This window comes from Meriones unguiculatus, chromosome 16, assembly GCF_030254825.1.
Source record: "Meriones unguiculatus strain TT.TT164.6M chromosome 16, Bangor_MerUng_6.1, whole genome shotgun sequence".
Taxonomy (NCBI): Eukaryota; Metazoa; Chordata; class Mammalia; order Rodentia; family Muridae; genus Meriones; species Meriones unguiculatus.
In genome coordinates this window covers 17,627,623-17,653,652 of record NC_083363.1, presented here as the reverse complement: position 1 = coordinate 17,653,652, position 26,030 = coordinate 17,627,623, and the positions used below count along the sequence as shown (strand labels likewise).

Here is a 26,030-nt window from a genome sequence, read left to right as displayed (position 1 = left end):
GGTGTCATTAATAACTTATTCTACAGCTGTACTGGCCAAATAATCTGTAGCCTGACTCAGAGTTCTCCAGTTTCTATTTTTGAAAGCAGTGGAGTGGTTTGGTGTGGAGGGGAAGGGGGGTGGGGGGAGGGACTTAACAGCATGCCTCACTTTCACAGATGCACACACCCTGGGCAGTTTCTGAATTTCTAGAAACGTGCACACACATACTAAACAGTGTGCGGGGACACACAAGGCACAGGCTGTTGGTTGCCGCTACCCTTGACATGGGGTCCTGTTTTTTTGTTTTGAGGAACAAATATTAGTGTAATATTGAGTTCACTCTTTCCCCCTGGTGGTGCCTTGTATGTCATTAGCATATGTTGTGGACTGGTGAGGATCCGAGCAAAGGTAACATCTGAGAGGAGCTACCCCATTTCAAACTCCAACAAAGCCTTTTGTGCGCTGCCTCTTAGCACATTCAAAGAACAGGCGTACTGTTCAAATAGTCCAGACCTGAGATAAAAGAACAAGCAATGTGACCGACATACCATCCCCGGCACTAAAACACCCTAAATATTTATACTAACAGGGGTTGAAAATAGTATAAAGGGAAAACGCCAAAATATTTCTTCTACATGTTATTAGGAACAGTCTCTGGGAAGCCAGATGCCAGAATCCAGCGTGGTTCTAATTCACTGGGTCCTGTCACCCGGCCTGTCTTAGGCTTGGTGAGATGTCAGTTGACTTATGAACAGGGGGAAAAAATTGTCTTTGAGAAAAATCATCTATTTACGTTTTGTTTTTTTGGACACACATCTGCCGCATCTTTCTGGAAGATGCTGAATTTCAATGCATATTTCTTCCTTTCATTGTCTCTAGAGTTAGTGATGCAGGCATGAGTGGGGTTCATCCTTACATCGGGCAGAGCCTTGCACTGTACCGGCCGGATGCTGTGATACGGCGGCAACGATGTCTCTACAAAAAAGGGCTGTTAGGACTGATGAGCTGTAATAGTTCACTGGTCTACCTGAGGGGGCTGAGGTACCTAAGTGTGGTTGTGTCTCAGCATGAAGCTGCGGCAGGCTGGACCAGATCATGAATGAGGGTTTGCCCTCCCTACACTGGCCCACAGTGCACAGGGATGGAAATCTCAGTGACTGGAAGACCCCTTTTCATCCTCCCACCTTTCCAACCTAACATTTCACCTCCAGCGGGTGCTTAACCTTAGTTGGATGAGGGGAGGTGAAAGATCATGTTTGAAGTCACAAGCAAAGGGATGTGGGTACTTCTGACACCTCTAGATTCCCTATAGGGGAGCACTGCGGTTAGACTAAACTCCCAGATAGGCTGGGCATAAGTCAGATTCTTGAACCCGCTGTTTAATGAATTAGGATAGTAAGCAGAAATCTAAAAAGAACAGTATAGCGTAAAGCCCAGCACCCACTTAATTAGCATGTTGATGTCTTCCTTCAACAGCATTGGCTTTTTGGTTCCCTCCCTCTAAGACTGCTAGAGAAGAATCCATGGAGGTAATGACCACAGTATGTGCTCAGTAAAGGTTAGATAAGTTTGGCTTTACTATGCTTTCAACAAATTAAATACGCACCATTCCTTGGGCAGACACCATACAAACAGCATTAGGCACAGAACTCTATTCCTGACATGTGTTAAACTCTCAATAAAAGGTATGAGCTACTGCCTTTATCATTGTGTTTTAAACATCAGTATTCTCAAGAAATGATCCATCCAATCTAATGATGCTGAGATTTCATAGAGAATTACCAAAAAATGCCTGTTGTTGTTTCACCAACAGCAAGTGTGTGAGGGCAGGAACTCATCCGGAAGGCCACTTACCCAGGACATAATCATCTCAGTTTTCACACACTCCTTCAGTTCCGGAAAGTACACCTAGGATGGTCTACATTTGCTTGCTGCATTAAGTTTTGCTAATAAGGTTGTTCAAAGCTGCTGTTGTAGTAATTATGTTTGCATGCATATTTTTATAGGATGATTCGAAGCTTCTATCAGATTCTCAAAGGGACCTTACAGTCCCCCAAACCATTAAAAACATGTCTAGCATTTTATTCTCCATGGGAGCTATGAAGACACAGAACAGTGAATGAAGCTCACCAAGTTCCTTGCTTTGTATGTTCACATTAAAGACCCAGAGAGTTGTCCTTTCTGGTTCATTGTGTCTTTTTTTTTTTTCTTAATTTCTTGGTCATTACAAACATAGTTTATAGCCCTCCATGATCATGGCTCTGCATGTGTACCCAGGCAACGCTTTTTAATGGAACCTGTAGTTGCTGAACGGACAGATTCATCCACTTTCTCCTGCCATCCTACCCAATGCTTGCTCACACCCAGACTGCACCTCCTTCGTGCCTCCCAGATAGGGGCCAATTAGGAAGGAAGTAATGCCTCCCTTTTCTGCTCCCTTTGTGAAAGATTTCAGCTCTAGGTATTTCTACAGTATTTCTGTCTCAATCTTAAGTGGGTAGAGGATGTGACGAAACTATTGGTCACAGGCGGAATGTAAGTTTGTACAGTCATTATGAGAAACATGGTGGGAGGTTCCTCAAAAAGTTAAAAATAAAACTGTCATATGGTCCATCAATCCCATTACTGGGCATATCCAAAGAAAACGAAATTGTTAGGTTGAAGAGAAACCCACACTCCCAGGTTCACTGTTAAATTATATACATTACATAAGGAATACCTTTCAATGTCAATCAACCGGTGAATGGATAATGAAAAGTGTGGTATGTGTACACACACACACACACACACACACACACACACACACACACACAGGAATACTAGTTGGCCTTAAATACTGAGGAAATCCTCTCATTTGCAACAACATGGATGAGCGTGGAAGACATCAAGCTAAGTGAAATAAGCTAGGCACAGAAAAGTAGATACGAGTGTCATCACTTACTGGTGAGATCTGCCGAAACTACACTGAGAAATACCAGGTGGATGGATGTAGAAAAGCTGGGAGATAGGGGTCCACACAAACAGATGGGAGGAACTCATCCAGAAGGTCTACTGTAGACACACTGGCTACAAGGACCGTTATTTCACGTTTGAAACTCGAAGAGAGTAGATATCTTTGTCATCATGAGAAAACAAAGTGTACAGAGAAATGCATGCGTTAATTTGCCTTAGCCCTTCCATACTGGGTATTGGCAAAGCAGCACTTTGCTCACAATAAATACATTGTAAATATATTGCTTTTGACAAATAACATATTTCAGTAACAAGATATTACTCATCCAAACTCTGAGAGATGAGAGGCAGACTACCAGGAACCCACAGCTCAAGTGAGTTCCCTAGGACAGGGGTTCTCAACCTGTGGGTCATGACCTCTTCGGGAGTTGCACAACCTTTCCCACGAGGGACTGAGTTAAAGGGTCACAGCACTAGGAAGACTGAGGACCGCTGCTCTACGAGGTACAGTCCCTTTGCCCGCATTCACTTTCTTGCCCAAGGTTATAGCCACACAAAACCCAAACCCGTAGTTGAGTAGCTGATATCTATGGATTTGCTTATGGAAAATATTCCTGGTAATAGCAATCCTTAGGGCTTCTCCTAAGGAAATCATCTCAATGTTGACATTTTTATACTTAAAGATGATCAGGACAGTATTAAGTGCGCAGAGCGCATTGTAATACTGCCAAAGCCACAGAGGAAGGATCTGAACTTCAAGTAGAAAGATCATGCGAACTTCAATAAACTCATTTTATGCAATATTGAACAGCCATTAAAATGGATCCACAAAATGTTTAACATGGGGAATGTTTATTTTATAATAAGGAAAATTTAAAGATGGCAAAATTGCATACAGGATGTTCTTAAGTTACTGAAAATACTCCCCCCCCCAAAAAAAGGTAAATAGAAACAACAGCATCTTGAGAATCTTGATGACTTTTGGGAGTGGGACAGAGATACTGATGAGATTGTAGATGACTTTATAAAGGTAAGAGCGTAGGAGCTTTGATGACCCGGAATCCAGCCTGACCACTACTTAATTTTTTTGTAACTGGTATTTCTCCCCCTCTAAAGCACTTAATTGGAGTGGCTCTGTAAGGTTTGGGTCATCGGATGTGTGGAGAGGGCTTAGCAGAGGGCCTGGCAAATGCTGCATGCTCACTGAACGCTAGCAATTATTATTGTAATTATGCTAGTACTTTTCATAATGGAAATAATCTTCCGTAATGAGAGAAAGATTTTGAAAAGTATACGAACTGTTTTATTCCCTTCGTGTTTATTCCTCATCAAATTGTTGTGATATGGAGATGAGAGAAAGAGGTTCTCTGGTTAGTGGAGAATTCCGGTTGACCACTGGCATGCTGTCAAACCCTGAGCCCTGAGTGAGGACCGGCATGGAGAGTACAGGCTAAAGTCAGATGTGGAAGCTTACATATTACATCCCAGCACTGATGCTGAGACCAGAGAATTGTGAGTTCAAGGCTGGTGTGGGTTTTATATTAACACCCTGTCAAAACAGACAAGAGCATATCCTGGTGTTGGTAAACTACAGGGTCCTTAAACACACTTGCAAATGGACTGTCTTCATTGAAAGGACAGTGATCAATTTATGAAGAACGCTTCTGGTCTTTGAAAAGATAAATAAATGTTGAGGGGGGAAAAAAGGCTTTGTTCCCTTTGAGCTAATACTTTCTCTTGAGAATTTGTCTCCCATGAGCTAACTTTGAAAGAGGGAGGTCAATAGATACTTGACTTAGCTAAGAAAGAGATAAGGATGATGGCGGCCTGAAACCCTCTGGAAGGCGGTAGTGGTTTCCCTATCATTTCAACCAACGTGTTGTTACAAATATGAATAGACTTCATTGTAACCCCGTGAAGGACCTTAGAATCCAAGAGGGGGAAAAATACATGCAAGCTGATAATTTTAATAACAGGCCAAATGTTTAATGGCGGGGAAGTGGGGTTTAAGAATATGGTTCTTGGAGTGGGTAAAGACACTTAATTTCAGGCCCAGTTTGATTCCAGAACCTTCACGGTACAAGGAGAGGAGGGGTCTTGCAAGTCTCCCTCTTAGGCAGGGGTAGGATAAACACAAAGTGTTTTTTTTTTTAAAAACACAGGCCCGCAAACCCTGTGCCTGATGCTCAGTGCTCAAGAGTACAGGGATAATGGCGGCACTTATAATCCTGGGCCTGGTGGGGCGGAGACTCATGGATCCCTGAGGTTCACTCAACCATCCTAGCCTAGGCTGGGAGATCTGTGTCCCAGAAAAAAAAAAAAAAAGGCTCCTGGCTCCCGAGGAACAACACCTGAGCTTGACGCTTGACCTCTGGCCGGTACGTGCATGAGCACACAGCTGTGGATGCGCACCTACACGCACACTCACACGCAACACACAGGCACAGACACAGAGATGCATCTGTACACATGCGCACGCGCATCCTCAAATTAAAAAAAAAAAAGTGTGGAACAAGTATTGGGTATCAAGGAAGGGACATGGAGTACACTGTTAGGAACGGTTACTGCGTCATTTTCCAGCCTGGAACCTGCCCTTTGAGGAGCCAGCACAGCAGGACAGCCTTCAGTGAACCTGGTGGCCTCCCTTCTCCCCTTTCTCAGAGAGCTGAGGAAGGGTCCGATTTAGTAAGAAGCGAGTAAGGGTTTCTCCTAAGAAGCCTCTCTGAGGCCTCAACCACAGAAAGACTCAGGGACACAGTTCCCCCCCCCCAGGGGAAGATGTCATCTTCTGAGGTGTGTGTGTGGGGAGTTTGCTTGTGGGAGCTTTGCAAATCCCTGGAGGCTTCACCAACACCAGAGCCCTCTTCCAGGCATCTGTGAACACTGACATGACCATTTATCCAGCAGAATCTCCTGCAGAGGCTGCTACCTGGTCCCCAAGCCTTGCTTATGTTATCTCCTTTGGTCCTCAAAGTAAGAGACTCTCAGCTTCTTTTGTTTTATTGCCAAAGCGTGTTGGCAGGTGTATGTGTGTGTGTGAAGAAGAGTCACCATGTCTGAGTCTGTGTGCTGGTTGGGAGTGGCCAGTAAAGCTACATCAGCGCTGAGTCTGTGACCCTGTGAAAATTTCTCAGCCTCCCTGAGGCTACTCAGAGGCAGTACACAAGTCCTCTAAGAGGGTCGCTGGGTGATTTGCACTGGGCCATTGCTCTGCAACATACCTGGCAGAACGTAAGTTTTAAGCGCTTTGATAATAGAGACTGGCACCTTGACAATGCCCAGAGTTCTGCTCTGAATGCAGTTGGTGCTCAGTGAGAAACCAGGACCATCGGAACGTCCTGGTCATTTCTGCCCATCTTATTCGTTCTTTAATCCTGCAAGATGACCACTGGACAGCAACAGAGGCTGTCAGAGAAGAGGATTTTAGAGGGTGTGTTTCTATGTAACTTCTAAAGGGGGTGCAAAGCCCAGGCCAGACACCAATGAGAAGATTGCCTGAATAGGCGAGCCCAAGTAGCCCCTGTACCAAGAGCTTGAAGACTCTGCCTCCTTCAAAAAAACCTGTTACCAAATCATGGCAAGTTAAAATTGATTTTAAAAGGGAAATGATTGGTGTGCTATGGGAATAAAGAAGTGATAGAAACAGAAAGCTTGCATCCTTTTTTTTAAAATTAGGGCTATAGTTTATCATTATTATTATTATTATTATTATTATTAAAGAAGGGTGCCAAGTTGGGAAAGCCAAGGTGCTCTAGGCAGAAAATTATGGAGAGGTGTATGAGGCAAATTCTGTTAGCCCAGAAGCCTGGATCTCAGAGTCCAGGAGAATACAGGGCTCTTACTCTTCGCCTGCTTCAATCTTTAAACTCCAAACACCTTCATCCTTACGTAGCTGCTTCTCAGGTGAGAAAGGAGTTTTGAGGCCTCAGTGGCAGAGAGAGAACGCTGGATGGTATGTGGCAGAGACCGGAGGAGAGCAATGGGCTGAGGCAGGGACAGCGGGATCACAGAGAGGTAGTAGCCGGAACCAGGGCTTCTCGACTCCAAATCAATGCTTTCTGAATCTTCCAGGTCATCCCTTTTCTAACTAGTCCCACTTGTGCCAGTTGCTTCAGTGAAAGCCATGGGCACTGCTGGAAATCCCTTGCTTGGAAAAACGGTGGTCAGCTATCTGTTTCCAGTTGGCCCAAGGTCGAGTGGTCAACACTTTCTTTCTAAGCTAGGTCTGGATTAAAGGCAGTCAAGAGGAAGGGGCTGAAAGATCACACCACAGGATTGGAGTCAAGCAATCTGGGTTCAAATCTCCGTCCACCCACTTGCTGGCTGTTACCTTTGCTTTACTCTGATGTCTTTATTCATAGTGTGGGGAAAAGCTTGTATGGCCATTCACTCACTGAACCAGGGTTTATCACTTGCCTGTTGAATGCAACTACTCTCCCGGTCCCTGAGAACACAGTGGTGGACAAGACAGAAAATGTGTTGTTTACATGACCCTGGGCTTAACAGCACTGTGTGTTGGGCGTAGGAAGACAGACGGTAAAACCATAAATAAACAATTACAGGAGTAATTTCAGATAATGATGAGCCGTGGGAAGATAATAATGAGAGACTGAGCTGGACTTCTCTCTCTCTGGGGAGGAGAGAGTAAGACAGGGGCCTGAATGGTGATGAGGGGAGCCAGGATGCCTGCGGGAACACATTCCAGTGAAAACAAGCATTTCTGGCTAGGACAGATATTGAATGACTTTTAGTAGCACCTCAGACCTCATTTTTCCAAGTAGTTGCCACAGCTATAAAGCAAGTTTGTGGGTGTTTTCACTGTGTGTGTGACTCTAGCGTGTGGCTGTGGCTGTGTTGGGTGACGTAAGAGGTGGGAGGTTCCAATGACAATGAAGAATTTGGTAGAACTTGTTCGTCTTTAGGGCAGTCTAAGGAAGTCTGCTTCTATAAGGCGTGATCCATAACTATCGTATATCTTGTCGTTCGCCTGTCCATGAACTACAAAGCAAACCATTTGAGATCCAGGGAATTCTCTCTTGATCGTTCACCTCAACCAGAACCCTGCTTGGCAAAATAATAATAATAATTAATGACAGTAACAACAATAGGTGTGTAATAGACACGGAATGAGTGCGTGGGGTTGTGCTCTGTGATACCCACTGAAGCTGACTTAAGTGTCTCCCAATACTGTCAGCAACAAGAGAAGGACTTAAATCCATCAATGAAGTGCAGCAGAGAGCATCTCCATGGACCAAAAAGTGTGTGTGTGTGTGTAGATTTGTTTATTGGAGGTGAGTGGGGAGGTGGATCAGTTAAGGGCATGGTTCAGAGGACCTGAAATTAGTTCTTACGTCAGGGAGAGGCCAAAGGTGGCCCCCAAGACCACTTGCATGTGACATGCGTGTATCTCCACAAAGACACAAACTATACACCTGACTAGAAATAAAAATGAATCTTTAAAATGTAAGATTTCATTTTTTACTTTATGTGCATGTGTGCTTTCCCTGCCTGCCTGTAGGTGTACCTCCTGTGTGCCATGGAGGCCCCCCAAAAGGGCATTGGGTCCCTTGGAAATGGAATTACAGATATGCTGCCTTGTGAGTGCTGGGGACTGAACCCGGATCCCCTGCAAAGGCAGCCAGTGCTCTTAACCACTGAGCCATCTCTCCAGTTATCCCTCTACCCCAGTTATCCCTCTACCCCAGAAGAATTTAAACAGAGCAAAGCTAGTTTTATACTGAACCTCATTCCAACACCCTTAATTTTCACTAACATATTTTCCTTTTTTTGTTTTATTTCCCCAATGGTTCTCTTGTGGTGTGTGCGTGCGTGCGTGCGTGCGTGCGTGCGTGTGTGTGTGTGTGTGTGTGTGTAATTAACAAGATATTGTGTATGCAAGCTGGCTTCAAACTTGCTACGAGCCAAGAATGATCTTGAGCACCTCATCCTCAGGCCCCTAGCTTCCCAGTGCTGGGACTGAAGGCATGCATCACTCCTTTCAGACTGTGTGACTTTAGAGGCTGACCCAAAGCTTCAAGTATGTTACCAACTGAGCTGCACCCTAAGAAAATATGGGCTTTATTTATTTTAAAAATCTTGTTACAGTCGGGAATATATGGACCTTGGTTTTGTAATGGAGAATCAGTTATTTTCTAGATGAAATTCTAGGACGAGGGTTAGTTAACACAGACAGGGTCTTTTCTTTCTGGGTGAAAGGTGAAGTCATCACACCCATGAGTCCAAACAGTGGTCAGTAACTCACTGAGTCCCCTCGGCTACAAAAGGCATCCAAGTTATTTTAAAATATCCTTTCAAGTTCTCCCAAAAGAAAAGAAATGCCTTAATCCTCAACATTCCTCAGATCATGGCTCTAAAACAGCTCAGAGCAGCAACATACAACTTTTTTCCCTAAATTCCTGAGTGAGCTGGGATCCAGGCTTCCAGCGCCTTTGACCAATGCGGTCCCCTCTCAAGCCTCCTCCGTACTCACTGCTCAGGAGGCATCACCTGCACGTTTATGCGGGACACCTCTGAGGCGCCTCTACCCACAGACTGAAATGGATTTAACTCACTCTGCTGTATCAGAACGTGGAGTATTCTCCTTGTCGCTGGATTGCGAGCATAAGGCACAAGAGTGACTTGTTTCAACTCTACTCTGGAGCTCTACGAAACGTCCAGGAGAGGACAGTGAGATTCCTGAGGGTCAAGGTCTTCCATACAGACTGCAACATGCATGGTGCCCGGCTCTTTTATTTTCCTACTCACTTGTCATTAAAGACATATAACTGCTTTATTGTCCATTTGGAAGACTGGTGACCACCACAGACAGTGAAATCTCAAATGTGGACAGGGGCCAGGAGCAAAGGCATCTGATCATCAGAACCTGCTGCGACCATGAAAGCCACTTTGCTAAGAGAAACAAAACAAAACAGTTTACTCTCAAATTTCCATGCTACTTGACACAACTGTCTTCCTTTCCTTTCCAGCAAAGCACGTGATCTAAAAAACACAGGATCTTCAGAGGGGAAGAGGCAGTGCCCAGCTCTCTTTTATGCTTCAAAATGATTTTGCATGTTTTGTATTTCCTTTCATAGAAATTCAAGGTTTTGTTCCCTTCTCCTGTTCTGGCTTTTCCCTCTGCCTTTACTTCTTTTGTCTGTGATGTCACCATTTCAACTAACAGGAAATGGGAAAGGGCAAAGTTCAATGCGGCCTCAGAAGGACGTCGTTAAAACATACTGTGATGTGTGGACAACTTTCCGTATTCGTTCAGGCTCTGGTAAGCCCCCCAGAACCCCTAGGGTTGGGGTTCCCGTAGGATTCAACAAACACGATGGTCTCCTAAGAATGCACGGATGTCTCTTAGACACAAGACTAACGGAAACAGGTTCATTTCACACATGTGGAGTGTTGACAAACCACATTCAACCCAGGCACACTCGGTGGAGCAGACGAGTGCAGCCTTATACTGATGCTCATTCCAACAATCATCTCTTTCTAAGATATTTGTCTACTGTTTTTTCAATAAAAACCAGTTCTTTTCTGGTGTGTGTGTGTGTGTGTGTGTGTGTGTGTGTGTGCATGCGTGCTAACAGGGTCTATTTATTCTGAACCTGGCAAGATGGCTGTGAATGCTTGATTTTACAGATGGAGCAAGCAAGGGCCCTCATGGCATTTCCCTTAAGAGAATCAGATGGCTGAGCCCTGATTTACACTTAGTCTCTTTGCATGTGAGTTTAGCACTCTTTTTGACTACATTTTGTGGCCCTTTTCCATACTCCATCCCCAGTGGAATGTGTGTCAGTATAAACACAGCCAAGTTCTTCTCCCAGTAGGCCCAAGCTCATGGTGTCTACACAAGGACCAAATACCTGATGACAGCCCATCTCATTTCTTTGCTTTGCACAGGGTTGACCAAAGCCATGCTTCACCCTGCCCTATCCTCTTGTTGAAAAACACACAAACACCCCAACTGCCAAAAAACTGAAAAGCATGACTTCTGTTTATGTCTCTGCAATTCAAAACTCAGATACTCGTGCATGCATGGTGTGCACTCATGTGCTCACACACACAACCTTTTACTTAAATCTGCTATTTAAAAAGTGAGCCACATCTAAAGACATTTCGCCCTGCCACTTTTAAATACCGTCTCCATATTATTTGTGTGAATGGCGCTACCTTTGCGTTCCTCTGATGAGAGCTGGGACCTTAAAGTTATCCATTCCTCTGTTGCGCTGCTGCGTGTGCCTCTGTTTGAATTTAGTTTGTCAACACTTCGCGCATGTGAAATCAATTGGCATGATATTACTGTAAACACTTTACAAAGCGGTGGACATTTTATTGTCCTAACAGCAGAGAACAGGCAAAACGTTTGCCCGCGTGGTTTTCCTCTACGGCACACACAATATAAATGACAGAATGCATTTTATAAAACAGAAGTCATTGCATAGCCAGGAAGGGGAAGGAAGTGGAGCTCTTGGGAAAATGTCTGTGTCAGGAGATGGATGCAGGACAGGAGGAGCAGGAACCACGCTTACTATGGTAAACATTTTTACGAAGAAAACAAAATGCCATTCGTGTCACGTTCCCATCATTGTTATTAAAAATCTCGTTTCCTAATTGCATGTGCAATACAATGAATTTTCATAACGCTTCAATGGGGAGTCCAATGTGTTCATTTAAAAAAAAAATAGTCAATTATCTTGTGCTAAGAAAGCACACTGCCGGCGGAGCTGTGTGACTGACGAGATGGAAGAATACGGGCAGGATGTCGGGGCTGAAGCTTTTCAATCACCTACCATTAATACGATTCAATTTATGCTCAAGTCATAGGTTTAGACATTACACAGCACTGTACGAAAGGGAAGGACTTGCATAATACAGTGGGGAAAGCAGATGGCACGTTATCAAAATCCTTCAAGCCTAAAATAACCTCCCCAAGTAAGGAGGATAGTTAATTAAAAGCAGGATATATTTACCCTATTCTGAATATCTCAATGTAAATAAAAATCAAAATGACAATACTGTAACGTTGGATTAAATGATGAAATTTCATCTATTTTATTTTTCTTTAATAGTTTCTAATCAAACTTTTCATTAAGCGGCTTCATAAAATTCCACAGAGAATTTATTTGTGAGGGCTAGTTGTAGATTTAAAGGGCTTACTTTTATTGTTCAATTAAAGCTGTTATTCAGTGGCCAACATCAAAATGGCAGGGCGGGGGGCAGAGCCGCCTGGGAGGGATGGGGCTCCAAGGTTGTCCTGCAAAGCAAAGACTCATTTCGGAGACTATTTGGTTATGCAGGTAAGGTTATGGAGGTTGATGGGCCTACCAGCCAGCCTAGCCACTGGGTAAAGTTCCCGACCAATGAGAGACCCTCTCTCTCATACAAAAAGGTGGCAGGCGTGTGAGAAATGAGAGCTGGGGCTGTTTGTTGGCTTCTGCATGTACACACACGCATGTGCACCCTCACATACAAACATGTACCCACACACATGGGAAAAAAAAACAGACCAAATTCTAATGCTACTTATGGCAAGGCTTTCCTTGACCTCTCATGCGGACGATCATCTCGGGCATCCAATTCTGCCCCTGACCACTGCCAACACCCGTCAATGGCTTTCTTGCAACCCAGTTAGGCTTCCAGATGTGTTAATCCTGTCTTCCCCACTTAGAGTCTTCATTCTCCAAATAAACAAGGACCAGATTTTACTTCTCTTTTGTGTACCCTTGTTGTTCCCCATGTCATAGAAGAAAGCCATCTATCAGCTAATAAGTTATACAACATCAGTTACAGAGAGTCAGATACCGTCCTTTGGAGAAGAAACTTGGAGGGAGTCTATGACAATTTGGAGTTCCTTGAATCAAATATGCAGTTGTCAAATGCTCTAAATTCTTTGCCATCAGCTCCGTGATCCATCCACCTGGTGATATGGCTAATAAAATCCAATTTTTATAGCCTAACCATACTGTTACCTAACTTATATTGGACCAATTCCTGATGTCCCTGAATGTGTGGCACAGAACTTGTGCTGCACAGAGGCTTCTCTTGCAGGCCTCCTGGCGCTCTGGGTTATCTGAAAGAAGTGTTTCAGTCATCTGGCAGTCCTCAGTATTAGGAACATTTGTTTAATGCTACTCACTAATTAAATCTACACTCTTCTACCAACTGTTAGATGGCTGGAGGAACCCAATACACCACATTTTTAACGAACACTTCAGCTCATGCCACTTTCACATCTTACCCGTTGGGGGGTCAGAAAGTTCTCATCTGGAAATGTAGATGTGTACCCAAGGAGGGGGGAGGCACATACAGATGGAAGTGCTCAGATGGAGTCAAGACCAGCCTTTCAAAAGGGCAGACCACGTGGGGCCCAAACTTGGGACAATCTGATGTTTTTCTCATCACCGAACTCTTCTTCTAGAAGCTCTTTAAATACCATGATTCCAAAAGAAAATTTCCTACCTCCAGAGGCTAGAGAAGACAGCATTAAAATGAGGTATGCCAAAAGAGAGTTCAGAAGCACATTCGCAGGGAGATGCTTATGTTTGCAGAACACTTAAGATCCCCTTAGGAATGGTTCCACAACCGCTGTGATCCTTGCTGGATAAGAACACCTCCTTCCAGCTCTAGGCTTTGAAACTCAATGACTAATAACCCCTAAATGAGCCAAAAAGGCTAAAACATTTTCCCCATTATATTACACGGTTAAACACTAACTTTGAATTCTCTTAAGCAGGCAAAACATTCTCTCAGCTTCATCCTGTGTTAGGAATTTCAAGACCTTTTGATCAGCTAGTAGGTCACAGGGCTTGGGAGCAAGGAATGTGGGTGAACTTTTTCCCCCCTCAAATATTGAAAAGGGTGGATCTGTAAATGTTTGCCCGAAAGGAAAGGGGATTTAATAATTGTATTGGATACACTGATCTGCTTCAATGAAAAAGCTACTTGACTATTAAAAGCGTGGCAATGTATACTTCTCTGTAGAAGGAAAAGCTGACATGCACACACCCCCACACTCACACAGTCACCACCTTTGGATTTCAATGAGCTTACGTCTTCTTGTCCCCCTTCTCCTTTCTTCCTCACAGAATCAGATTCCATCCCTGAACCTGTCTCCTGCTGTTGCCACATCTACTCACAGAGTCCTTTGGAGTAGCCTGAGAGCTCCCAAAGGCACAGGCTGTCAAATTTGAAAGGCCACAGTAGACTCACAAACCCATGTAGAGGTGTCTTAGAGCTAATTGGGACAATTTGGATTTGAATATTCTGCAAATGAGGTATCCTTGGGGACAATGTGAGATAAAGACAGGGCACCAGCTTGAAGAACATCTACGTGTGTGCTTTCAAGGCAATGGGTCTCCACTTCTTCTCCTCCCTGTCCCTTATGGTGAACTGAACAGGCTGCCATCATACCATCTATGAAATTAATTCCAAGATAAGTAGGGGTGCCCATGCCTCTGTTCTCCAGTCAATGGAGAACTGCTGGTATGATCATAATTTCTTCAACAGGCATGGTATAAACTGATGGTGTCTTAGTTTGCCTTCAGTGACACTGCACATGACAAGGCTCCCTAAGGCAAGATCTGGTGTCCAACGGCCCCTCTGCTGAGAAGACATGATTAGTCAGCTAGGTCGGGATTTGGTGTGTGCAAAAATGTAAAGGACATGGCGCACCTATGATTCATGTATGTACGTACGCAACAATCCATTGATCAATCTGTTATCTCTGTCCATCTTATAGTATTGAGTAGTTATAATTTATGCCTTCTTTTAGCACCTTATAAAACCAGAAAATTAAAAATAACCTGATATTTCAATAACCAAAGCCCTCTAAGAAAGAACATGAAAGTTTTCAATCGCGAAGTCCGCCTTCAAAGTCAACCAAGTAGCTTCCAATTACAAATTGAACAACGAACACAAAATAATCATCTTTCACCTGTGGTTAAACAGTGGCCGCCAAGATGGTGAGGACACCTTCTGTTGCAATGATCTGTGGGCTGCGTGGAGGTGGGTGGCGGAAGTAAGCCCTGCCCCCCAGCCCTGCTCACACAGTGAACTGAAAACAGCCAGTCTCGGTGAACAAGTTTCCAGTAGAGTAAAAAGGCGAGCACTCACCAAACTCGTCGCATATACTCTCGTTTTCTATGAGAGTAGGGTGATCAAAGGTATCCCGGCAATACAGGATCTGGGGGTTCCTGCTGACCACTGCGATGCCTCCCAGGGCTAACGCGAACTGGTCCGTGAGGATGGAGGATGGCTTATCCTGGATCCGCTTAAGCATGGAACGGTACCGACAGTACTGAGGGTAGCTGAGAACAATCACGTTGGTTTCTTCCTCATCTTCCCCTAGACAGAGAAGAAAACACATGTCAATTTCCCACCAACGAAGAGAGCTTTCACAGGAACAACTTCATCTCAGTGATCACTTCCAATTTGGGACTAGAGGCGTCTTCTTCAGCAAAGCTCTTATCGTTACCACAGTCTGTCAAAGAATCCCACTTTCCAATCCCCACCTTCAAAGCTTGAGGCCGCCACTCCTGAGTAGAACAGCTTTGTGGCCCCCTGAGCATACATACTAAGTGATGTCTGAGTCACTCGGCAGCAGCCAAACTAAAAACATCTTTTCTGAGACTTCAATGTATTTTTTTTAGTCATTGATGTCACCACGATAGGGAAACTTTGCTGAGTATCTTTACAGTTGTTACTTGTTTTTAGATTGATACACCGAGTGTGTGATGGGAAAATGGTCACAGGATCCTAGAGCAGTGTCCCTAGACCTAAGGAGCATTGTCCCCTGTCTGAGCCTCAGCAAATATTCTGTGTTCTGTATGGGTCTGGAGAAAGAGTTGTGTTCCCCACTTGGGACTCCAGGAGCCCCCAGACTTGTTTTGGCCAATGAAATGTGACAGAAATGGTGAGTGCTTTAAGAGCCAGTGTGACACAGATCACAATATCTCTTTGTCTTTGTTGGGACCATCTGTGATGCTCAGACAACAGTTCTGCCAGTCTGGGTCGTGGGCTTAAAACAGCATGGGGCAGGGTCCCTGGCTGATCCAAAATAGATGCAAACACAGCAGAAATGACGTCCCCATCTTTTACAATGGCACAATTTGGGGGATCATCTGTTATCACAAGTACAATTTACCCCAAATTGATTGATACCGACCTCTTCCATACCACCCCTCACACCCATACCTCCTATCTTTTAACGTTTCTCAAATCCATGTGGTAGCCTGGCCCACCCCTCAGAGAATCACACTGAGAAGGTTCCTCAAGCATCCTAGAGAGGCAGTCCCCTCAGAACCATCTCAACCCAGAACGTTTCAGGAAAATGTAGCAAATCACCCTCTTAAGTGATCTTGCTGCTTAGTGATAACCCACTATGTTTTGTGAATCTCTGCAAAATCCAGATTCAAAATGGACAAATCCTTCCTTCATATTAAGCTTGAGAAACGGGGAGGACCCCCCCCCCTTTGGTAGCCTGTTTACCTGTAACCATGTCAAACTGAACTCTTAGTTTCATGACCCACGCTATCAGCATTCCCAGATTTGTCATGTGTGTGCGCAATGAATGCAAAAACACTCAATATTTTGAGCCCTTACTGTACAGCAGAGAACCACGTGGAAGAGTTGTTAAGGATACTGACATTACCGCGGCCATCTGGTAACCAGTGGGAGATGATTGGGGTGGAAAGTAGGGACGAAGCAAACCCAGGACTTAATGCAAGGTGCGCCTCTGACCTTTGAGCAGAGGCGGCCGACACCCAGATGTGTCTCTAATTACATTCACTTAGCCCTTCAAGCTGGAGGCTTCTCCACGCTCAGAGATGCTCAGCTGCTTCCAGCAAGGTGCCTCGCAGCAGCCTACACTTCTCAGACTCCCGCCTGGCTTGCGGGCAGCCACTTTACGGATGGCACACTTCGAAGGCGGCGTGTTTACACGGAAAAGAAACCAACCAATGGGTACTCGTCTGAAATGTGGAAGAGTGTGCCACAACGCAAGTTGAGACTCCCACAGTAAACTAAGACACTAAGTTCGAACTCTGAGTTTATAGGTGTACCTGTTACAGAGAAGTTCAAGTCTGAGAAGTTTGCTCCCCGAACGCTGTCAGAGGCCCTCACTGTCTATGTGCTGCCCCAAGGAGTGGCTTCCTGTGTGCCATTAGCACCAAATCCTATTTAAATCACTGCACCGTGTCTGTTTGAGATATGAATTTGAGCGAATACAAGCAGAAGCTGTCCGACCTCATCCAGCTGCGCATGCTCAGCACCTACGCCACTCTCTGTACATGGAAAACCCCGAGCAAATACCTCTTGGTATTTCCCTGAGTCTACTACTGTGGTAGTGCCTTTGGCTTTCTGTGAAGACAGGAAAATCATCCCGGTTTTGCTAAGAGTTTTAGAAATAAAACGGAAGACGCCGTGCTTTCCAGGGGAAAGGATGTTGAAGGAAGAGGTGCTTCTGAGTTGGTGTCTCGAGAGGTGCCGGTTGGGTCACGGGTCCACCTCGCAGCTGTCCTACGCCTCACTCTCCCGATTTTCTTTGAGTACTTTTTCACGGTGATGCTCCCTCTGCCCTCTTCCTAATTTTCTGTTTGGGATAGAGTCATCTCTCAGGCAAGTTTCTGTGCGGAAACGCGGCCTCCTCCCCTCTCTGCACCTCATCCGAGCTCCCAACACCGACTCCGTCCCCCTCACACTTTCCCACCTCTTCGCTTAAGGAGTGGAAGAGCAGGTGCTACTCTCACTTCACAAAAAGATGTCCTACACGCGTCCCCTCCATCACGTCCTTAAAGGTTGTCCTGGGACTGCCAGCCAAGATCTCATGGGGAACTTGAAAAGGGGTAGACTCTGGGTGCTGCCCCAAAATGACTGATGCGGATTCTCTAAGATTGGAGTACAGGAATTTTTATTTTTAACAAGCACTCAAGCTAGCTCATGCACTCTAGACTTCCAAGCAAGTAATTCTGAGTCTGAATTTTTGTTTGTTTGTTTGTTTGTTTGTTTTGCCTAGACTTACAGTGACTTACTCAGCTTGGGTTTTAAAATACATGCATTTAAAGCACAACTGTATTATATGCGATACTTAAAGATTTATATTTATATGTCACATATGTATTTGTGACTTATATATAATATATGCCATGTATTTAAAATATATATTATACATGTGTAGCATAGTACAATATAACACATTGCCTAGGACATATGTCACTACATTATCATCATACACATATTTGTTAGATAATACTACAAATGTATATTTGTTCTCTTACATACAACATAGTGTGTGCTAGCACACAAGTGTGTCCATATTAATATATGTAGTCATCCTATAAATATACATAGAACAATCAGATACATGGTTTTATTCTTATGTCTCTTTTCAAATCTCCTAGTGCCTAGAACAAAACCCAGAATTAAGCTGGCAGGTATCACAGAAGGCGCCATGTTCAAACAAGCTAAGAGACGAAGCCTTCACCCAAACCACAAAGGAGTAGGCACGTGTTGCCGTGTTCAGGAACAGAAACGGCACAAACCGTTTCTGGTGTTTACTGAGAGTAAAATACTACAACGTAGGAAAACTTCTCCCTCAGTGAATCTCTTGTTCCTCATGAAGGCCCTGTAAACAGCATCACAATTTGTGAATATTCTCCGATATAGAGGTGACAAAACTGGAGTTGTGACCCATGTGACCAGGCAGGGCTCTCCATGACCCTGGAAGTGATGGGAGGGGGCTATGACTCAACTTTTAACCCCTTAACTCTCATTGGGTTAACTTTGCATTATGAGAAAAGTATTCCTATTATTAGTATTATCATTATCATCTAATTTATAGTATTAGGGTGAAGATAATAAGCTTTGGTTGGGTAAAACCTGAGAACTTCATAGCTTCATCTACCTACCAGCCAGAATCACTCCACTCTGGCTAAGTCAGTGCATGATGTGATTCAAGGGCCTGTGAGGCTCATTGTAAATTTTAAATTATCACTGTGATTTTCACATATCAACTTCTTACCCACGAGGTGGGCAGAAGCATGAATTTTATATTTGCCAGCATAAAACTCTTGTCCCCATTCCCTCATTAAACTCTACACCAGAAGGCCGAAGGCACAGCTGGGGTCTGGTCTAATGTGGCAACCCTTGGCAATGCCAAAACAAAAATTATGCCTACTCCGGTGCTTATGAGCAGAACCACCCATTTGGACCAGAAGTTTGGCATTGTTTGGATGGGGGCAAATTTCCAACTTTGTAATTAGACATTCCCAGAGGAATTGCTTTTCATATTTATAAAACCATAGAAAGTCCTGGAGACCCTCAGACCCTTCTAGAAGTTACGAGAGCCTGTGAGGTAGGAGGTGAGGAGGCAGAGTGAAAAGCAGAAACCCGGAAGAGCATACAAAACGGTCTGGAAGTAAGACTTTGCAGGAGCCTTGCCGATCTTAACTTCTATGATCCTTTAACTGCTTCCTAAGCCTCTACATTAAGTCAACTTCCTCCTGACAGGGACCTAAGAATATTAAACTATTCAATGGCTGGCATGTTTTATTTTGCAACAGTACAATGTGAAACAAACAGAGGCAAACAGTGCCTTCAAGAATTCCTGCTGCTAACCCATTCCTCCTTTCTCCTTTTATATACTCATAAATACTCCAATACATGAAACAAGGGCCAGCAATAAATGGTATGCAGTTCCCCCATTTCTATTTCACAAGAGGTCTAGTAGATAAATCTCAGAATGAACAAAGAATAGATAAATTGCACATTTGTTTAGCAAAAGACAAGCAAAGTGTTCCGGGAACAATGATTTTCTTTCAACCACACCCACATCAGAAAAGAAACTAAACGGAACTAACCTTACAAAGTATTTTTCTAGCACATTCTAGTTCCTTGAGTTATATATGCTTTTTACTTGATTTTAGTCAGGAGGACGTAATCAGAAAAAAAAAAAAATTGATAGTACTCAAGATTGATATTATAAACAACTGTTATGATAATGTATTAAGATGTCATTCTATTTCCATTTCTCAAGTCCCTTCCCCACCAAAAAATGTGAGAATGCTTGTTTTTAAATTAAATATTAAAAGGGAATAAGAGATCCAGAATGACTAAACCTCATTTCAACTTCAATAAAGAGAACTTTAACTTTGCCTATTAAAAGTTAATACCTAAAGTACAGGGCTGTAATGCTCCACTGAAATGGCTCTAATCCTGCGCTTATATCGTAATTACACGTTTTGTTAACCTCTCTCAATGTCAATTTTTTCCCACTTATTTATATATTTTTTCAAAGTCCCAAACAGAATTCCACAGAGAAACTGTAATTATAATCCGAAACTCCACCCCGACTTGTCAAACAGTAACTGTATACCCCGGCTCCCATCGAGTGGGGTGGGGTGGGGTGGGGTGGGGGTGGGTGGGGCGGGGGTGGCGAGGAGGGGGTGGGGCAGGCATTCATCCTGTGAGTTGCTCAGATTGTCTTTGTATAAAGAGATGCGTGAAGTGGCAAGCACAATAAATGACTGGAGTGTTGACTTTCAAATATCCATAATGTTTTTTTTTTTTTTTTTAATAGTTAATGGTGGCCAAATGTTCAGGAGGTTGAAAACACCCATTCTGGAGGAGAGATTTGCTTTCATCTCCTACACAACGTTGCAGAAACCTAATTCTATCCTCCTGGCAGGGTTGCGGGGTTGTTTAGGAAACATCACACTATATGTTTACTGAAAATCACCCTCATCTACCTCTAACCTCAGAAAGCCTGAAAACAAAACAAAACAAAAATCTTCATAAAGCCCTTCACACCAGGACTTTATAGAGCTTGGTGGAAAAAATATGCATGTCCTCTCCTGTGCCTAATTACCTCAGCTGAAAATTCTGCCAAGTATTTCGCCCTTTCGTTCTCGTAATCGTATTAGGGCAAATGCGCCTGGATGCCAACAGAAACAAACATTTAAAGATTTTTCACTTAAAGGATTCCAAATCTGCATGGAGGCTGCCTTTGAAACACAGTGTCCCTCATGCTTCCCAGACAACCTAGAGTTTTCTTTCTCCCTTTTGTCTCCCCCCCCCCAAGCAAAGATGAATTTTGGTACAGTTACAAAACGGGCTGTCTACTTTTGAAACAATTTAAGTAAAATCATGTCAATAGGAAGGGCTTGCCCAATGATGGATGCGCCCTCCATTGCGTTCCTACATTAGACATTCCTTTCTCAAACCTTTATACTTTTTTTGCCAGCTCCTAGCAACCAGCTAAGGCAAAGCCTCAACTTTCTGTTCCTGGCAGACCTCCAGCTCTTACTGCTATTGACAATTACACCGTTTCCATTTAATTGCTGTTCTGTTGTGACACAGAATATTTGTCACAATTAGGCATTTCCTATCTTCTGTCCATTCATCTTTGATTATTACTGAGAATGATTTTTTTTCCCCTTAATTTCAGAAAACCCAAGCACAAAAATTCTACAGATAAGAGAGTAGCTACAGCTGTTACTATCATTACCAACATTGTAACATGCAGGGGGGAAAAAGAATATGATTTCTCGGAAGGTAATTTCCTTTTCACTGTTAAGTGCTCTTATTCATCTTACAGTTACTCAATGACTTCCTGTTCTAATTACAAGGCATTATACAGAAAAGACATTTGTAAAAGGGAAAATGCAGGCAGGGTATGAGACTAAATAGCCCGAATTGGTTGAACTGTTTAAAATTCCAGAGTCGTTCGTCAACTTTATCAATTCCTGTTTGTGGCTGTGTGCTGACTCGTGGTACCCCACAGTATTTCCAAATCTCTCGCAAGGCTCCAAGAGTTAGTTCTGGTAGTTCAGACACATCAAGAGAAAACACATTTGCAGTGAAACCAAGGCTGAGAGAAGATCATTGGGGTGTCTTTTTTTATGCCCCCCCCCATCAAAGCTGTTTTACTGGAGGCAGGCCAAGACATGTAGTGGAAAATATGAATAATATAAACAAATTAAATGCCTGATTAAAAGGGAGCAAGAGCAAGATTCTATCAGGAATAGAAATGAAAAGGCCACAAAGTATTTCATGAAAACATGGTGTGACGTAAATGGCACATCAGGAGTGCACTGTTGTGGTTATTTTGAGAATGGCTGGTACTGTAAATCAGCGGCCCCGCCCTTAACCGTTTTGTAGTTCTCCATACAGTGAGTGAGTGGGGCAGCCCGAGATTGCTTAGACAGAAAACAGACCTAGCCCCACAGAACGGGCAATAAAAAGATAATGTACTTTTAACATAACAGAACAAGGAGATTGGCTTTATTAACTAAGAAAACGACTTTAAATGGTCCCTCGCTTGCCATTTGTTTTGATAAATGGAAAAACAGATCTTCCTAGGGTAGGCAACAAAAACATCACTGGGAAACTTTAAAAAGAGAAAAAAGAAAAAGAACACGTGGGGAAAGACATCGGTACACGGTTGCAAACGGAACAAAGAACATTTTAACTATATAACCAAGGGTTTTAGCCAGCTGTATCAAAAGACATGGTTTAAACAGACTCACAAACATAAAATTATGTATTGCTGTGTGAATATCAGCTTTTACCCTTGACATTGCTTCATCTCTCAAGAAAGAAAACAACACAAAGCTAAATTCAAACCAAATGCAGACATCACTCTTAGTAGCAAATGAACCCACTGGGGAGGCAGCCAGCTCCACCTCCTTGGTCCTCCCAAAAGGCCACCGAACAACAAGCCACATTCAGGAGCCTCTTTGAATTTCATCTTGAGAATTTTGCATCTCATTTACATACGTCTCATCTCAGCCAAATCTAAATGTCATACAAGACAGGGATTGTACAATGAGAGCATGGACTGGGAGATCACATGGTTGGTCTGTGTAGTAACCCCGGGAGGTGTGATGGCTGGGGCCTGACCTACGTCGAGGTTACCGTCTCAATAAAAACATTGATGTTATTTTAATTTATTTGCATGTGTGTATATTTGCACCTGCGTTTAGGTATCTGCAGAGGCCAGAGGAGGATATTGGATTCCCTGGAGCACAAGTTATAGGCTGGTGTGAGCTGCCTAATATGGCTGCTGGGAAGCTAACTCAGGTCACATTGAAGAGGATCAAGTGCTCTTAACTACTGGGCCGTCCTTTCACCCCGCACAAACAGGTTAACTTTTAACCCATTGCAAGTCATTCATTCTTAGCATAAGTGAGTTTTAGTATCTGAAGAAAAATATAGAATGTGTCTATGGTGCATCTGGTTCCAAGTTCTGCCCATAGTTTGTCCTAGTCTAAGATCGATCGTGTTGCCAATTTTTTTTTTTTTTTAATGCATCTGGTTATTTACTAGTGACCCAGGTAAGGCTACCCTATCAGACTCAGAGTCAACCCCAATCCACCCTGCAGTTTCCAGTTATAGAGGAAGAACCCAAACCATTGTTAGCGAACCAGCCTCAAAAATGAAGACAGCTTCTGTTACCTTTTCCCTTACTTACGGGCACCTGCACATTCCCTGGGGAATAGCCACAGCGTGCTTTGCTTTCCCGGTTGTGCCTTACATCTGCTGTCACTGCAGGGATCACAGTTCTGCGACTGTGGCAGCTGGGTAGACCCTTGACATTGGGGTATGCTCACGAATAAACCCGAGGAAGGTGTGACCGGGACAGAGCGATAGCTGTTATCCACATCGACGTGGAAGTTTCCTGTGGATTTACACTTTTATTTTTTTTCCCAGAGGGGACGTGTAGCAGAGCTGCTGGCTGGTTGCGGTGGTTTTGCATTTTCCCTTTGAGTTATCCAGGTATGGAAAGGGCCGCCCCAGCAATGTAGAAGGGTTCTGATCTCTCTCCTCGATTTTTGCCTCTTTAGAACTATATGAATGATTATGAAGTAGTATTTCATAGCCTTTTTAATATGTAAAAAAGTTAACATAGGAACATTGAGGTTGTGAAATCACCTGTCACCTTTTTTTTTTTTGTTTTAAAGCTGTGTGATTTCAACTGTGTTTAAATATCTGGACAGATATCTTTTTGTCTAAAATCTATCACGTAAGTATTTACACGTGCATATGTATATGTATGCATGTATGTGAACATGTGTACATATCCATCTATTTCTATGCATTTATCTACTATCTATCTATAATTAGACATCTCTAGTTATGAAGAGACATCAAAGACACAACTCATCTTGGGAAGAAGGAAGTGGCTGGGAAGGCTCGGACTCCCAGAATTGAAAACTTGGTACAGAGTAACTGAACCAAGAGAACACGGTGACTGTTGAGATGAATTAGAAGTTAATCGAATTGTTGGTGCAAGTGAGAGAGTCTGAACTAGAGTCTCCGGCACCCACACAAAAAGAAAGACATGGCCATGGATTCCTATAACCTCAGTGCGAGGCTGCCAGGACAGGTGGATCCTCGGAGCTCTCTGGCCAGCCAGCCTAACTGAAATGAGAAGCTCCAGCTTCACTGAGAGACACTGTTTCAAAATATTAAGCAGCAGAAGATACTAAAAACCCTCCTCTGGCCTTTGCAAATGCATGCTCGGATACATGAGCAAACATTTTTCCGCACACGCACACGCTCCACAAAAATAAGTAGCATAGTGAATATGGTACTGACATCCAGATAGAAATATACATCAATCGAAAGGGATAGGAGCCTGGAAGGAACATGCAGATCCATGGTGAACTGATTTTTTGTTTTTTAATGGTGCCAAGATCATTGAAGGAGGAAGGTAGTTTCTCTCCAAAAACAACAGTAAGAAAACTGGATCCATTCAGGCAAAAGAAAGCCATGGGAGACCTACTTCACACAGATTTACATGATAACTAAAACCGGACCAACCACTGAAATTTAAGAGCTGGAACTCTAAAGTTATTACAAGAATGCAGATGGAAACATTTGTTCGGCCCTGGACTGCTCACGGTTTTGTCAGATGAAGTCTAAACCTTTTGTGCACAGCAGACAGTATCACAGAATGGAAAGACAGATTCGCGATGGAAGAAAACACCTACAGATTTTATACATACATACATATATACATACATACATACATACATACATACATACATACGTGTGTAAGAGATTTATAGCCAGCATATGAATCTTAAAAGCCAGTATCATGCTGGCACCAAACCTTTTTTAATTTAAAATGCAAAAGGAAATTAATTAATGTTTCATCACAGAATACATACAGATGGAAGAGAGGAAAAATGGTCAGTATCATTATTAGTCTCTAGGGAGCGTCTATAAGAACCACGGGGAATAATTCTTTCACACTTATTAGGATGGCTACTGTAAACAGCACTGAAACCACTAAGTGTTAGTTACCTTGTGGAAAACCAAGACCCACATTGGTGGTGAGACTGTAAAACAGTTTGGCCATGGTTAAAAAAAAACAAAAAGACTCTGAAAATGTCCTTAAAATTCAGGATTACTATATAGACAGTAATTAATTCCCTTTCCTAGGTGCACACCCATAGCAATTGAAAACAAAGCCGGGCAGTTATAAATCAGTGTCGATAACAGCATTTCCCGGTAGCCAAAAAGTGGGAAGAGCCCGTGGTCCATCAACAGAAGCACAAACAGCACGTGATGTGACTGGATGACGGCATATGGGCAAGCCATAAAGAGAGGCTTGCGATGTGCGCTCAGTCCAGGCGAACCTTGATTAGTTTATGCTGAGTGAAATAATCCAAACCCAAAGGGCAGATATCACACATTAATTCACAGAGACAGAAAGGAGAACAGAGGTTGCCAGGCCCTGGGCAGTGCTGTAGGCGGGGCTGGACAACTGAAGAGCCATTGCTTTAATAGCTCAGCGCTTCGGAGGGACAGCGGGCTCTGAAAACAGAGTAGCAATCGTTACATCATACCACAAATGCATTTAACACTTCTGGTTTAAATGGTTAGAACGGCCGGTTTTTTATCATGCATATTTTACACGATTGGAAAAAAAAAAGGGCACTTCTGGCGAGTGTTATATTTTCCATGTGGATATACTCGCAGCTGTTTTTTTTTTTTTTTTTTTTTTTTTTTTTTTGTGCGAGAAGAAAGATGTGTCTCTCCAATAAGTAAACTAGAATATGAACTCCTGGGGGGCTCAGAATCAGTGT

At 43.4% G+C, this 26,030-nt stretch overlaps 1 protein-coding gene across 3 annotated transcripts in view; it reads right to left on the bottom strand.

The window, feature by feature from the left end:
- Nucleotides 1-26,030, bottom strand: part of Arid5b (AT-rich interaction domain 5B) — a 175,367-nt gene that overhangs the window by 72,567 nt on the left and 76,770 nt on the right. For all 3 annotated transcript variants that reach the window (XM_060369415.1, XM_021635248.2, XM_060369416.1), the window contains one exon: nt 15,055-15,285. In XM_060369415.1, the coding sequence (XP_060225398.1) occupies nt 15,055-15,285 (231 nt within the window). The remainder of the gene's footprint in view (nt 1-15,054; nt 15,286-26,030) is intronic.